The following is a 15,872-nucleotide window of genomic DNA, read 5'->3' as shown; positions in this document are numbered from 1 at the left end:
CTGCCTCAGAACCAATCCCTACATCAAGAAAAATACACAGTATCTGCAAAGGGGAAAGCTTCAACCAGTCTTCATGCTTAAAACTGCGAAAGAGTAAGTAATTCGAATACCACACAGGACAATATCTTTAATGCCCATAAAGGTCTGATCCCACAGGAATCACCTAGAGTGAGTCTCTCTGACAGCCTATGATGATGGTGGCCTGAGGTCCTACTTAGGACTTCAGGATGGTGTGGCCTTGAGAGGTGAGATCCAGGTGAGGGAAGAGTGCTAGTAATGACACAGGGAAGCTAGTCTCTCAAACTCAGACAAGTCATGAGATACAGCCGGGGATACAGTAGGCCCAGCGAGCTTGGTGTGCGGCTGACTGAAAAAAAACAGCAAAATAATTAAGCTTCAAGAGTTCATTTATGTTAAAACCTAACGTAACAAAACTGAAATCTACTCACACAACTCACATCTTCAGTAAAGATGCTGATAAATAAATCGATCAATACGTACACGAATAAACAAATACTGAAGTAAAGCTAGTTTTCCCAAATGCAGATGCAGATGTATCACCTCCTTCCTAGCCTCTCTTGTCTTTGTAGCATATAATGGCATAAATCTGCAGAGGCCTACAGAAATTGTGTTGCATGTCACTGGCCCTCATCTGTACAATAGCAGTAGGGTAAGTATTGAAGGACAGCTGTGGCCAGTTAAAGCTAAAGTGGCCTGATTATTCTTTTTGAAAAACCACTACCATACTTATGACACGCCGGTACATTGCCTGTGAATGTGCCTATAGCCTATAGCTCAATCATAACTGCACATTGACACTCAATAATTATACGGTATAACCAACGATAACAATGTTCTTCTCAAAATGGCCGTGCATCGGTAACCCTAGAACACAACTGACTACTTAAATTAATTGGCAGTACGAAAAGGGAGCCATGTTGTTAATAGTTCTGTCTTCTAGTTTGAAGAGCAAGTAACGAAAAAAAGCAAGTAAAAAGTCTATTTTATAGCAAGCCTCAATAGGGGTGGTGAAGAATGTATTGTGTAGGTTTCAAGAAATTAATGGTTAAAAAAGTGAAATGTTCACTAGGCGAGTGGACTCCTGCTACACAATGAATTAATTCACTATAAAACAAAAAAGCACTCTAACAAGAATAAATCACCATATTTGTGTGATGTGAACGGATTACAACACTAATATTGCATTCAGAGTGGTTAAAATAAGCCCATAGCTACTGCCTTGAAGTAGCAACCTCACTCAGCTGAATATTCTTTAAAATTAATGCACAGAAAGCTGAGACATAAACATAACTTCTAACTCAGTCACTTGATGAAGAAATTAAAAACCAAACAATGAGATACAAAAAAATAAATAAATTAGCAAATTGGAACTCCATTAACAAAGGTGTTCTGGAAGTACATTTCTTTAGGTAAAGCCAGGGAAAAACAATTTTGCTGAATACTGGCACACTTTCTGGTATAATGTCAAACCTGCAATTGCCATTGGTCACACAAACCTTGTGTGTTGTTTACTACCAATGTCATAGTTTTTTTTAAAATCTGTTTTTACTTGAAACCTAGCCTCTATTGAAGCTCAGTAGGGTCGGCCAGGGTTAATTTGTAAAGCAAAAGCTATATATAAAGTTACATTAAAGAGAGAAAGTGGAACTCAGAAACTTTAAGGAAATCTTTGAGGTGGCTTCAACTCAAGGGCTTCTTTGCACTTTCAGAGCATTTTCTACATCTGTCAGAACTGAGAGCAAATTTCATTTGACATGATGATGTATTTTTTCTCCTAAAGAAATGTAATTTGGCATTCCGGCGACCTCTCTCTTTGTGTGGTTGAATACAGCATATAAAATACACCTGAATTTCATCAGTGAGCATAAAGGGAAAAAAATGAGTTTAAAGACATAAAAAGGAATAAGCAATAAAAAAAATCTTGTGGTGTTTTTTGGCCAAGGTTGAATCTGCACAAGTCCTTGGGCCCAGAAATATATTCTTTGGCTATCAGGCTTTGGCAATAGAACAGAATTGCTCCAGATACCACAAGAGTGGTACTGGGTTAACACACTGAAGGACAAGCAGAAACAAAACCCCTCTCTAGATCCACCATTGGAAAATTCCCTTGACATTTTGGACCAGGCTCCTGTTTATTATCTTGCTCCCACACATAGACAATCTTATAAAATTAATAAATACCTGTACAATTTTTACAAAGCCATATTGTGACTGAAAAAATGTCAACATAAAGGAAACTATTGACACGGCATTGCTGACATGGCAGCAATGTCAATGATCGGTCAGTATGTTGACGTAACACTGTAGGTTTGAATATTAAAACAAGAGAACACCATTGATATTTACATATAAACACAAGCACTAAACTTGTGGTCCAAGTCTAGTGAGACATGGGACTAAAACATAAAAAAAAACATTACCCAAGCCCAAACATTGTTATTTAATTTTTTTTTTTTTTTTTTGTGAGTACAAATGTAAAAATTTATAACACATTTACACCTAAAAAAAGAAATTGTTATCAGGATTTTAATGCAACAAACTTTGGTTAATAGTTATGTTTTTTTGTTTTTTTGTTTTTGTTTTGTTTGTCCTTTATCTCAGGATAATTTCTCGATTACGTCCTGAAATGAGGCATCTAAGAAGAGTCAATTTTTCGGTTATTCCTCAAAGCAGGCTTGGCAAAACCACCGTAAAACCACTTGTGAACCTCTTTCATGTGATTTCCTTTGTACATTTTCAGAAAAAAAAACTATTTGCCCCATGTTGTTTTTGGTTTTTGTTTGGTGTTCAGTCCTTTAAGCAATTGCTTGTAGCAATTACTGACAACATTGGTGAAGTTATATTTGTAGTCTTTGTTAATTGTTGTATTATCAAGTTGTCATTGCAGAAGAAAAATAGTATTCAGCAGTGACAGTCCTCAAATGGTTCTTAGTCTATAATCAGCTGGGATTGTTCCTTTTATATTTGGGAATTAGTGTTTGCTTTCCGTTGAGTTTTGGTATTTGTTTTACGGGTGCTCCTCCATTGAGTCAGTGAGCGGGTCCATCGGGGCAGCGGAGACGAGCTCTGGCTGTTTTAGCCGCTTTATCGTGTTTTTAAGCGCTTGCCTCTTGTTGCAAAACCAGACGCGGACGACTTCCCGGTCATAGTTCAGTTTTTCCGCGATTTCCGTCATTTCCTGACCAGAGGGGTGCGTGTTCTTCTCAAAGTGGCTGTTGAGAATCTCCAGCGCTTGCGGGGTGAAAGAGGTCCTCCTCTTGCGCTTTTTAGAGGGCTCGCTGCCGATAAACTCGGTCAGGTTCTGCATTCCGGAGCGGTGGCGGGCCTCGGCCTCGGCCATCCAGCGCTCAAGAACGGGCTTAATCTTCTGGGCGCTTTTTGGGGTGATGTCCAACTTCTCGAACCTGGCAGGATATAAAAGGCCAGGGTTCAGTTTGGCTGTCAGACTGCTAGCTATAGTGTTCTCTTGGGCTTCCTGTGGTAGGAAAAAGTGGCTTCTCAGGATGGTGTGTCTGGGGAGAATTGAGAGAGAAGAATCTTACTCGGGTGCCCTGACAGGACAAAGGATGTCCTTTCTGCCTTGGTGACTCGGGAGGGGCCTCCTTAAGGTTCTGCTGAGTGGACGACATTTCGGGAGACTTCCAGCACATCGGGAAACACAAATTTGTCTGCCGACCCACCGACCAACCAGAACGTGTTGGTGATGGCGGGCACTACATTCAGCAAAATTTGACTAGCTGTTTTTCCTTTGTATTTTATGAAACAGCATAAAGCATAAAGCTTTATCAGCATGAAGCTCCAGGGCACTCTGTAACTGCCGACATGTGGCCCTACAGCTCAGATCCAATGATGTGTGAGTCCTTGATCCACACAGGCAGGCCCTTTACAAGGAGACCCCTCCATAGACTGGCAGAATATTTTGAAACGGACCAAGGAATAGACATACAGCTGACTTAATTAATGTCAATCAAAGACTGCTTAAGCACTGAAATTGTCAGCTACAAAAATGTATTTACAGTACTGAAGCAACAATTAATTTAAGCATCCAATGAAAGTGAATCAGCACGAAAAAACTCTGCATGAAACCATTATTCATTAAAAACAATGACCAGAAAACAAAAAACAAAACGAAATTTAAATAAATTGTCTGATAGGCAGCACATCATGCACTGAAATAAGTTAACCGCAATTTATTTGTAATAGCGCTTTTAATTATTCATGCAAGTACACATTATATTTCTTAAAATTTCTCAGTATCCCCACATAATGTGATCTCTCATTGAATGTTTAATGTGAAAACATTTCCTTCCCTAAATCTTGCATATGCTGACCACTTCATGAGGGCCAGGCATGTTTAATTTTTACATTGTTTACATTTAGCAAAACATTATCTTTTTTTGCTAGCCCATTCAGAAGTGAAACCCTGCAATTTATTACAATATAATGAAATAGTACAGGGTAAAAATACTGCATAATAAAAATATAATCATAACAATAATATGAAAGTAATGCCATAATTTTGATAATTACACTCCAATATACTGTTATAGGACCCCCTTTAGCTGCTACTCATGCAACAACTAGTGGAGTCATCTGAATCTTTGAATGCAACCTGAATTGTATTGTAATGAACAGACTGGAAATTCTGGAAAGTCCCACAGACAATATATTCAAATGGAAAAAGATGAGAGTTTGAGGTGCTCATTAATATCAGTTTATTATATAGCAGCCCTCTTAGTCACTGGTCATTGGTCGTTACATTCTTCATGTCTTATTGCATGAACAGTGCATGAAACCATGGTGACAATTCCATTGAATCTCTTGGGAGGACGAAGCGAGTAGGGGGGGGGGGAGGTGGGGTGGGGGGGGTGTTGCAGTGGGGTTCTCTTATGAAGTGCAATAAAGGCCCGTGTTGGACTGCAGTTTCAGCTGCCTGGTCTTTAATGAGGTTTTGGTCACATGTCAAACTGTAGGGAAGTGCTGCTGGGGGGATGATCTTTTTATTCGCCGTAGAACCATCGGTCTCGGGCCTGCAGAGTCTGCCCTCGAGTGGACGTCTTTGATGGAATCTAACAGGCAGGTGAACAGACACCTCAGAGCCAGGCCAAGGCCCTCTCGGAGTTACTGGAAGTATAAAAGCCTTTTTTTTCACTGGTGAACCTGCTTGTTAATCTGAACAGAGGGGAACTGAGAGGCAAGTCTATGCACCCTGCGGGACATTTTTGTCAAAAAAATAAAAGAAAATAAATCCCAGTACCTAAAGGCTATCGATGCCTTTCGTGGGCCCTGGTAGCTGGGCTACGAGCTGCAGTTTGGGCACCCCTCGCTGGCATTATTTATAACCCCCGTCTCCAAAGGCAGTGAGAGTACACCGCCGTTCTGCGGGGAATACGTTAGCAAATATATGAGGCGGAGTGAAAAGATAGACATTTCATGGATCAACGAGAGCCAAATCCACTTAAATGAACGGAGAGCTGCTCTCCTGGCTTTTCAGTAACAAGCCCGTCCTGCAAGTTGATGCCCAAGGGGGAAAATAAGAGAAATTTGTTTTTTTTCCCCCTCCTATCCCCTATGCTTTTAGAAGTACTCCTGCCAGCCCATGCATAAACATGTGCTAAGTGTAGCCATTGTTGATGGACTTTAGTTATAACTACTTAACCTTTTAAGCACCGATAGGGCCTTGACAGTTAGTGGTTATCATGCTCTTTGGGTACGACGAGGCCTCATTAACATCAGAATTGAAGAGACAGCCAGGAGGCATTAACTAGACATGAAAGGAACTCAACCAAAAGCGGACGTGATGAAATATATATGGCTGAATACCCACACTGCGCTAATTTGTTACATAAAATATGCACAGCAGATTCTTAAAAATGGTTTTGTCATAAATGTACAATGTAAAACATTGATGAGATGTGCATGTTTAAGGGTGAGTAAAAGGGGTAAGTTCATAGAACGTTTAAAACGTGGCAGAACATTTACCGTCGTTAAAAGTTCTCCTGACATTGACTGGTGTTAAAAGAAGTGTGCAATGGTGTGGGATCAAACTTTCAGCAGTGACGCCGAGCAGAGGCCCAGCACATCACGGATAGCGTGAATTCACTGCACAATGCATCATGGGAAGGCACACGCTTCAGTTTCAATTGCTTGAATACGCTTAGGAGGTTAAATTATTCTTCACAAATAGGGGTGATGCATTTTTCTAAATTCATAACTCAATATCAGGATGTTAATTCATCGATTCAATAATTCAAGTAATGAATAATGGGGCGCATTCCTGGTACTCAGATGAGATTCAATATGAAATGTTTACCAGCATTTTAAGATGCATGACCATTCATGAGTGCATGGAATATCTTTGAATCGGTCAAATGTAGCCATTAAGACATTGCACATAAAATCATTTTATTTAGTGTGTACTGTGTTTTAATATCACATGCTGGGAGTAGAGGTCCAATAACCTAGAAAAAATATTTTCAATAAAAATATAAAATGAATTGTTGGGAAATGTCATTTAATAAATGCTCATTCTAAAATCTTGAATGCAAGTCCACTCAAATGATTCAAATCAATTGAAAATATAATCAAACTGAATATGGAAAATGAGCTTTATATAATAAAGGTTAAAATATGTCTGTTATTTCTACATCACTGAGTGCATTAATGTGATAATTGATGAGAGGCTTCCTTCCACAGGCTTCCTATTTTCCCCAGTCTTTAAAAGTCTACAGCCAGCGTCAGCAGTGACTATAATTACATCAAAGCAGTCCATGTTAGACAACACAGAGTTGGTTGTCTTGTGAAATGTTCAAGGAAGTGTAACCTCAAAAGACAGGCCATCTGTCTCTTTAACAAGGCAAATCACCTGTTCGGTTTTGTAATGGCCTTTAATGTACGTTATAAATATTTAAATTATGCAACATTTTAAATCTTTTATGCATGATTTTAGAACATGTGTGCTAGTTTGAAGAGCCCACCTTCTGAGAACGAGACTAAGCTCCTCCGAGCAATTTCAAATTTTATTCGCGTGCTGACGTTGATTTGATGAAATTTTTAAAAGCACATGGTAGCAGCGTGTCACCCGCAGTAAGCAGCACAAGTCGTCAGTAAAGCGCATGCATTTTAAAACTGCATTAAAATGAATAAATAAATAAATAAATAAATGAAATTGTTGACAGTTGATGCATACTTTAGCTGGCGTTGACAGATAGCAGAGAAAGCTAATGTGACAAATACGAAGGTCATGCAGCTTCTCATGAAATTTCACATGGGTTCTCTTAGAAGTATCTCAAACTATTATATGGCTGGACACATAATTTATAATAATCCATAATATTAATACTTTATTAGTTTATATTAGTATCTTCATTCATTTAAAACCTTTTTGTTTAACTCTGTGTTTGAAGCCTTTATACTTTATTATTATAAAATTATTCCAAGCGCAATATGAGACTGTATCCATGATCAAAACTTTCTATTAAACAACTTCAAATATACACAGATTTCATAATATTATTAGACACACTTCTTTGCAAATGACTGCTTACATTTGATTTATATTTTCCCATTTTATATTTTGCTTAAAGGGAAACTGGATCCCTGGAAAACCGTTACAGTAAACTGTGACTGAGTGCACTGATATTGGTGGAAAAAAAAGAAATAAACTGGCTTCACAGAAATTTATATTTTGACTCAGTATTTTACTGGTCTTTTCTATCAGAAAGGAATTCAGATTAACTTGTGTTATATTGAGATTTATGAGAGAAAGTAGATTACACATGCTTAAACAATGTACCTGAATATTGATTAAATATAGTCAAACTTCTTGGAAATATTTATGTACATTACAGAGTTGTAGACATTATTATTTAAAAACCACCCCTTTCACTTATTTACTTATTTATTTCTTTGTTGTGCAAATGGCAATAGACCTTTATTATTAACATGCCATGCATGATTCCTGTAATACTCTAGGCAATGCATTTTGTAGTGATATCAGTTTAGTTTAAACAAAAATAATGCAAAGTAGGTGAAGATTTTGAACAGTTCTTAATTCCAAATAAATGCTGAATCCAGATGAATCCATTTTAGTGTGTATTGGTTTCATCAAAATGTTACAACAGTGAAATATTTATAATTACTAAATATTTAGAAGTTAGCATAAAAAATGAGCACTGCCACGGATGTTACTGCTTACACTGTACCAGATGAATGATTTGTACACTTTAAAAATATTATATTTATAAACATGGTTTTCAGTATGTATATGCACCAATCAAGCAAAAGCAAAAGCACAACGTAATTTATATTTAATTTATATTTTATATGGAAAATAACAGTAAATTCTTATTTTACAGAGGAATGACAGCATGTTAGCATTAGCTTATAAACAAACAGAAAAAAAACATGAAAGTGAACAGTCAAACTCATATGAAATATAAGAGTAAAACTCAGTAGCTTACATACTGAGCCAAGAACCATGTGGCTGGGTTGCAGTTAGTCCTCCTTACCTGCAGATGGCAGACTGGCTGTAAGCAGGTCCCTCGGTGGCACTAAGGGCCTGGCCCACCTGAGTTTGCGTCAGGCCCAGGGACAGGCGGCGGATCTTGAAAGCTTTGGCAAATTCGCGGATCTCCTCCAGGTTGACCCCATCCACTTCACTAGGAGCGGTCTGTGGATCTGTGGAGATCCAGAGAGGCGTGCCTCAGTTACATATCACAGAACATTGCCCAGCTTAGGCACTTGTCCATTTTGTTCATGTCACAGCTGCTTTTTGCTATTTGTAATGAAAACTTAATGGCGTTTGGTTTAATGAGCAAAAAAGTTGGTGGCTCAGCTCAGACTCACTCAGGGTCACACAGAGGCAGTAGTTAGCACTATTGTTAGCATTCCAGTCGGGTCTTAACATAAATGTTCAACTTTATGCTAAGCAAATTATGTTATGTGTTATGTGTGTTGTGTGCACCTGCATTTCATATACCATTCACACCTTGCTTAGAAAGGACCACTGGCAAATTATTATATTATTATATTTGTCAGTGTACGGTATGTGGAAGGGAATAAATTAAATATAACATATATGTTATGGTTTCATGAGATCATGCGTAGCACTTGAACTGTGGTACGATTAACAGTTCAAAAATAAGCTCCAGTTTATCTCTAGCTTCAATTCACCCGTTCCACTCTATTGATTTCCTTATTCAACATGGCCAAAATTTATTTTGACATTTGATCTTTATTTTTTTTTTTTACTTTTCTCTGGAAGGCTTTCTGCATAGCCTAACTGATGGACAGAGATGTGGCTCAGCACAAATAAAGCCTGCACTGGGGCAGTGAACAGAGACCCTTCAGGACTATATTGTACATTCCTTTTTACTTTTGTGCATTCCAGTAACATTCCAGGCTGGCCAGAAGTAAGGGTAAAAGCAAACTGTTTCGACACAAAATGGTTTTCTTGATCTAACCTTTGACACGCAAAGCACTACATTCTATCACACAAAGGCAGCATTTCACCAAATATAATAATTGCGCTGCATTAATATCTGCCATTCTTAACATTCCTCATGTATCAGTGTAAAAAAAAATAGATAGCCTGAAAATAAAGAGCATGAAAGGAGATCTCAAAGAAGAGCATTTCTAAGTGCACCTTTGAAATGGTTTTTACGTTAACCCACATCTCCTTGGGTGAATCGATCCAAAGAAATGCTGGATTTCTTTGTGTGTCATATGCTATATGAATCACTGGGTCTAAGAATAACAAGAATCCCTCTGCCAAACGGAATCCGTCAAACAAAACACGAGAATTAATGTTACAAAGCCATTCTTTGTAGATGGAAAAAAACAGGTCCTATTAAAATTCATGAATGTAGGAACTATGGGGTAGCATCGCTTTGACATAGTTATCCAGTCTGCATGAGACATTACATTTTTTTGTAACTAGACTTATATCAATAATTTCACCAATTGGTTGATCAATTTCGGCAAATATGTATTTACAGATTTTATGAATATTATGTTGTATATTTTCTTTCATTTTTACATTGAAACAGTCTTTTTATGTACTTTTTTCACCTATATTAGATTATATTAGATTAGATTCAGGTCATTGCCTTTTAAGACAACGAAATGCGTCCTCTGCATTTAACCCATCCTAATTACTTAGGAGCAGTGGGCAGCCACAGTGCGGCGCCCGGGGACAAATTCCAGTGTTGTACTGAATCAAATTTTGAATAATATGCAGAGCTTGTAGAGTAACTAATATAATTCCATAATTATTTGGGTTCATCTGAAGCCTTCATAGTTTGTATAAATAATGACAAGCATGTACTACGTCAAACCAATAGTTGACGCAATAGTATGTAAGATGTCTTAGTTTTGATGTCAGCTGGAAGGAGAATAGGTAGGCGTTAGACTTCTTTGCTTGTTAATGTATTCACATACTTTTGTATCATGCCATACTGCCACTGAAAAAACCCACATCATTCATTAAATTAATTAAAAAAGACACGTTTGAAATATAACTACTATCTGCCAAGAAATTCCATTATTTCTTTCCAAATGAATTGCAACTGTAATGCATACGGTCCATATGTATTTAGCAAATGTAGACTTTGGCATACAAATACTTACCCTTTGTTACGTTTTAACCTAATTAATATTAATTAGACTTCATGAATGAGTGTTGACTGTGCCTGTGCCCAACTAAGAAAATCAATAAATATAAAAGTAAGCCCATGTAAATCATTCATGCTGGTGTATTATTAATGCAATATTCTTTCATGCGTATTTAAGGTAAAATCAATAGGCAATTGCTATCTCATCACCCTTCATTAATGACACTCTCTTCTTCTGTGGCTATAGATGAGTGAGTTTGAAGGATTCTCTGCCCCTCCTCTGGGGTAGAGACAATGTAAACAGAAGTTGGGATAGTTGTTGTAATCAACACATTGATAGCTGCAGCTTCACTGCATCAACGACAGCTTTGTAAATAAGTTCCTACAGGCAGTTTTTTCAAGTGAAGGACTGTTGGCAATCCACATAATATGCTTATTGGACTGGTTCTCAGACAAGAGACATTTAAAATAGTCAATCAAATTCACTAGTTGCCAGTTTCCATTATGTTTTCCAGTTCATCTGAAAATTGATACTAATCTAGGGAAAAGCATAAAAATGTTTTTAAAAAAAATTATAATAATAATAATTTTTTTAAATTCAATATATATTGATTTATGCAAGTTAACAATTGGATCAACAAGATATGTTGTCCTGTATAAGGTTGAGGAAGTTTTTGTGCCTTTTTATACCAAATTATTTTATACATTTATTTAGAAATGATAATGGCATAAGATAAGATATTGTTGTGTCACGTGATAACCCATTAATGCAATTGGTTTGTCGATCTTAAGACACAACTTTATAAAATTATTGACAACCAAATTAATGTTTCTCTTTCGTACATGTATAAAATGTAAGTATGCATATAAATACAAAAATCGCAATACTATATGCCTGAATTTTGGAAAATCACCGTCAGTTATTATGCCACACCATGGTCAAACAGTATGTTACAAAAAAAAATCTAATCAGATGTCTTGGTTCCCCTTAATGATTTTAAATGCAGTCTGCAACACAATAACTGGAAAGGATATCAGTTTTGAAATGTGCGACTACAGATCATTTGTGATACACAGTAAGATTTCCTGTGTTAATTCAATTCTAACAATGCTAATTCAACTCTTAACAAATACCATTTGGTCCCAATCTGGAATGTTGGACCACATGTTATCTGTTAAGAGTTGTAATAACAATGTTAAAGTTGAATTACCACTAGACTTTTTACTGCATATCACAAATGAACCATACCAGCTTTACCTGTATTTCTGCAAATACATAGTGCTCATGTCTGCATCTGTTTTTGCATTGGAAGGATTGCAACTGGTATATTGCAGCCAGGTCATGCTTTGAGCACTCAGAGCAAAATACGTGGGTTTTACATTGCGTTTTACCTGGAAAAGTATAGGATAAATAAATGATAATTATATAAAATTGACAGCATATATAAATATACTTTTTCATATACAGTAAAAGCGCTTTACAGTGTCCATTCACCATCCTTCACAAATGCAAGCCTTTTTCCCCTGTATCATATGTACAGTAATCGACTTCTGAGGCATGAACTACTGGTCACATGATACACATTCACATTCAAACTCTTGCAACGAAATGAAATTTTCTTGCGGGGTCCAGATTGGCAATCAGTTTATGATCGTTTTTTTATTTTTTATTTATTTATTTTTGTTGTGGTTTCAAAACATATTCCCTGGTGTAAGTGCTGACCAAGGACAAACTCTATCTGACACACGAAGCTGAGCCAGAGCAGTAAATTGATGAGATGAATAGAGAACGCACAGGCATTATGTATGTTTTGACACATGGAAAATAGTCCATTGCCCATGTCCGTGCCAGATTGATCAATGCCAAATCCTTTTTATTTCATTCTGAACTCCATTATGGATGTCTTTGAAATGCAGACTTCAAGGGAATTGCCCGTGACAAATGAAAATTTATCTGACTGAAAAATAAGGGTTTTTTTGTTGTTTTTTTTTCTAATGTTTTTTATTTTATTTTTTTTAAAATACCCTCACTTTATTGACAGACTTGGGCTGCATGATTTATATGGCTGCACTGAGGACTGTAGCTCTTTCTGAAAATCTCTTGAAAAACTTTTGCATTCAACACAGGCACAGAAGAGTGTTTAGTTGCCTCGAATGTCATTACAGATGAAGAGTGAATTATGTACTGGTTCTCACTACAGCCACCAGTCTGTCCGGTAGAAGAGGCACTACTCACTGCTAAACTGCTCAGAAACTCTTTTTATTGCTATAGTATGCTTGCAAAAGTTCATACTACTGATATTGTTTCACAACTTAAGCAAATACATAAACCTATTCTGTCATAACCCAAGTACACAATAGAGAGACAACAGTTAATACAAAACAGACTGACAGTAATGGACTAGGATTAAAGACAATTAATGTCTATTTACACTTTTTTCTCTGTTAGCAGGGTTTCATTAACATTTTCTTATCTATTATGTTTCGTTCAATTCATAACCTGTTAACACAAGAGACCCTACAGATGGAGACAGGGACAGGGTCAAGTATTTTTCTCCACCTTGTATTACTGATGATGACAGCTTGCTGATGACAGCTATGTGCTCTTCCCAAATGTTTTACATGATCTGAATCGTTCTGTATTTATCTTGGACAAAAAATGTCAATTGTAAGACCTCACAAAAAAAAAAAAAACATGTATGGTTATGTGTGTGAACTGTATAAATGCAAGTATGCATGAAGATTTTTGGGCAAGTGCTCATGTGTCTTTTGGAGGAGATATGGCAGTTGGCAAAGATACTCACTGCTGACCAGCTGCCCAACACTGAGGGCAGATGAAGAAGAGGAGCTGGAGGAGGAGGAAGAGGGCTGACGCATGGGACTCTGGGACAGAGAGGCCTGGCTGTGTGGCAGGTGGAGGAGGCTGGCCTGGGAGGATGCAGGGCCTGTTTGTCCCTGCTGTGCCTGAGGCAGCTGTGGACCCACACAGATATAGGCACAACCAGGGTTATCATGGCTTCCATTTTAACAACAATGGGTTATTTACCACTGATAATCAATGTTATACAATGTTTTTGTGAATTGAAATCAGAGGGCTTTTAAATATTCCCTTCTCAAAGCCTGTAGTAAATTAAATGGGAAGGCACTGTTGGACATATCCTCCCTTAATTATCCTTTTATCTGGAAATTTGTTATTTTCATGTGCTCAAGGCATGGGACAGGCATGAAAAGACATTGATTATAATAATGTAATACCATATACAGTATGTTATCTTTGTAAAACAATAGGAACAAATCCTTAAAATCACTTTACTGGGTTATTTATTTTTGTTTTTAAAAACATTTTTATGTTTTAAGAAATGGCTCAATCATCCAAGCGCAATTAGTGACACATTTGTAATTCCGCAGCAGCTTTGCAAAGGGTACAATTTCAGCAATATATTCTTCAGCGAGTCACTCTCAGCTATTTCAATTGTGTGCGTACGTGTGTGTGTCATTTCCTTTCGGAGATACAAAGGAAAGTTGAAGGAAACATCAGCACACATCAATGGAATGGGTAAAGAAAACCTCTTATTCTATGTGAAGAAACCCAGCGCCATTAATATCTCCACGCGATCTGAGCTTGTCGTCGTACAGTGAGACAAAGTGTCTTTTTCACTTATCTGTGGAGGCGGTGATGGCTCCAAGCCCCGCAGGAAACATTTTGGGGACAGTGTGCATCTAAGTACGAAAAGCTCTTTTCCGTTCATAAACCTCGTCCGTCGGTCTTTTAAAACAAGCATTGCATAAGAGACATGACTTCTGCATTATTAAGGACCGTTTGATTCCAATGTGATGAACTCTGAGACTCGGGGACGGCTAATGCTTCGCTAATGCATCTCTGCAGGGATCGTGGGTAATGCTCTGTGAGAAAGATGGCGGCTTGTTACGTTGCGGCGAGACAGGCTACCGTCGCTAGCTTGGTATCTGCAACTTGTATCACAGATGTTTTCTTTCCCCCTATGTCGCCGTGCCATTGTGTCCACTAATTACCGGGCGATTTTAGTGGAGGTCTTTAGGATAGAGGAATTACCAACAGGGACATTCTGAGCTAGGAAGACATCCAGGCAGAAAATATTCATAGCGCACGGTACATCGCATCCCACCATCAACAGCGCCGCGTTTCAGCTGTAAAACAGTGCATTTTCATGTATTATGCACGAATAAATTGCACCTACAAGATCAAGCTGATATCCTCTCACTGTAAAATGAAGGGTGGATCTTTTTGAAAAAGTAGGTTGACTTTTTTTTTTCCCCTTCACCATTAATTATATTTTCTTCAGTGGGTGTTTGTTTGGGTGGCAGGGGATGTCAACAGTGTTGCTCGCGCTGTCAAAACTCTTGACAGGCTAGAGGAATCATCTGGCATTGCAGGGAATGTTCCTGACTGCTGTGCATGAAAAAAAAAAACCCCCATAAATTATAAAAATGACAGATTCACGGGCTGCTTTGAACTGCAGGCAGATTATGGTTATTTGTTCTTTTCTTTCTTCTTTATTGTTAATGCAGGAACTTTTCTCAACAATGCAATCTAAATGTAGATCTGGTGTCACGTAAACCGATACTAAAGTGCCCTTGAACATTGTGTGCTTTTGTAGGCAATGGAAATTTGCCACACACAGCAGTCCTGTAACTTATTCCTCTGCGAATGTGTAAATACGAAGATTCATGCTTATATCACAAAAATTGTTTTTGTTCACCTTTTTTAAAAACACCTGTTTATGTTTGTGTTGTGTTACTTGCAAGAAGAGCAACAATGTTTCCCTTTATAAAGCGCCGTTCTTGTTCTGTACGTAAAAGGCAACATAGTTCAGTTCAGTCTTTGGTTGCGTTGCCTATTTATCGTTTCATTTGCAATACTTTATTCAAGATAATTCAGTTAAACTCTTCTCACAAAGCTCACAGCCCATAGTTGCACAGTGAGCGGTTTGAGCAGATTGAAAGTTGTTTTCTAGTGTCTTCACGCAGCCGCGGACTTTTTAAAAAACTTGCTTTTCAGCGTTCAGTAGCATTCGCCCGCCTTTGACAAATGGCCTACTTAGATAGAGCATACACGACTGTGCCGAACTGCATTAGAGCCGCAAAGACAGAGAGGCTCATATTTCTTAAAATTTGTGATTATGGAGGGGTGTTTTTTTTTTGTGGGAGGAAAAAGACGGGGCGGGGGTGGGAGTGGAGGGTGTGAGGGTGGGGGGGTGG

The 15,872-nt window shown here is 37.8% G+C and overlaps 1 protein-coding gene across 1 annotated transcript in view; it reads right to left on the bottom strand.

The window, feature by feature from the left end:
- Positions 1–936: 936 nt before the first annotated feature.
- The window catches only part of pou6f2 (POU class 6 homeobox 2), a 129,632-nt gene continuing 114,696 nt past the window's right edge, over positions 937–15,872 (bottom strand). The window contains exons 9-11 of the mRNA XM_035415383.1: positions 13,439–13,607; positions 8,532–8,700; positions 937–3,533 (exon numbers count right to left, since the gene is read on the bottom strand). Of these exons, the coding sequence (XP_035271274.1) occupies positions 3,029–3,533; positions 8,532–8,700; positions 13,439–13,607 (843 nt within the window). The 3' untranslated portion in view covers positions 937–3,028. The remainder of the gene's footprint in view (positions 3,534–8,531; positions 8,701–13,438; positions 13,608–15,872) is intronic.

Source organism: Anguilla anguilla, chromosome 4, assembly GCF_013347855.1.
Source record: "Anguilla anguilla isolate fAngAng1 chromosome 4, fAngAng1.pri, whole genome shotgun sequence".
Classification (NCBI taxonomy): domain Eukaryota; kingdom Metazoa; phylum Chordata; class Actinopteri; order Anguilliformes; family Anguillidae; genus Anguilla; species Anguilla anguilla.
This window is presented reverse-complemented; position numbering and strand designations above follow the sequence as displayed.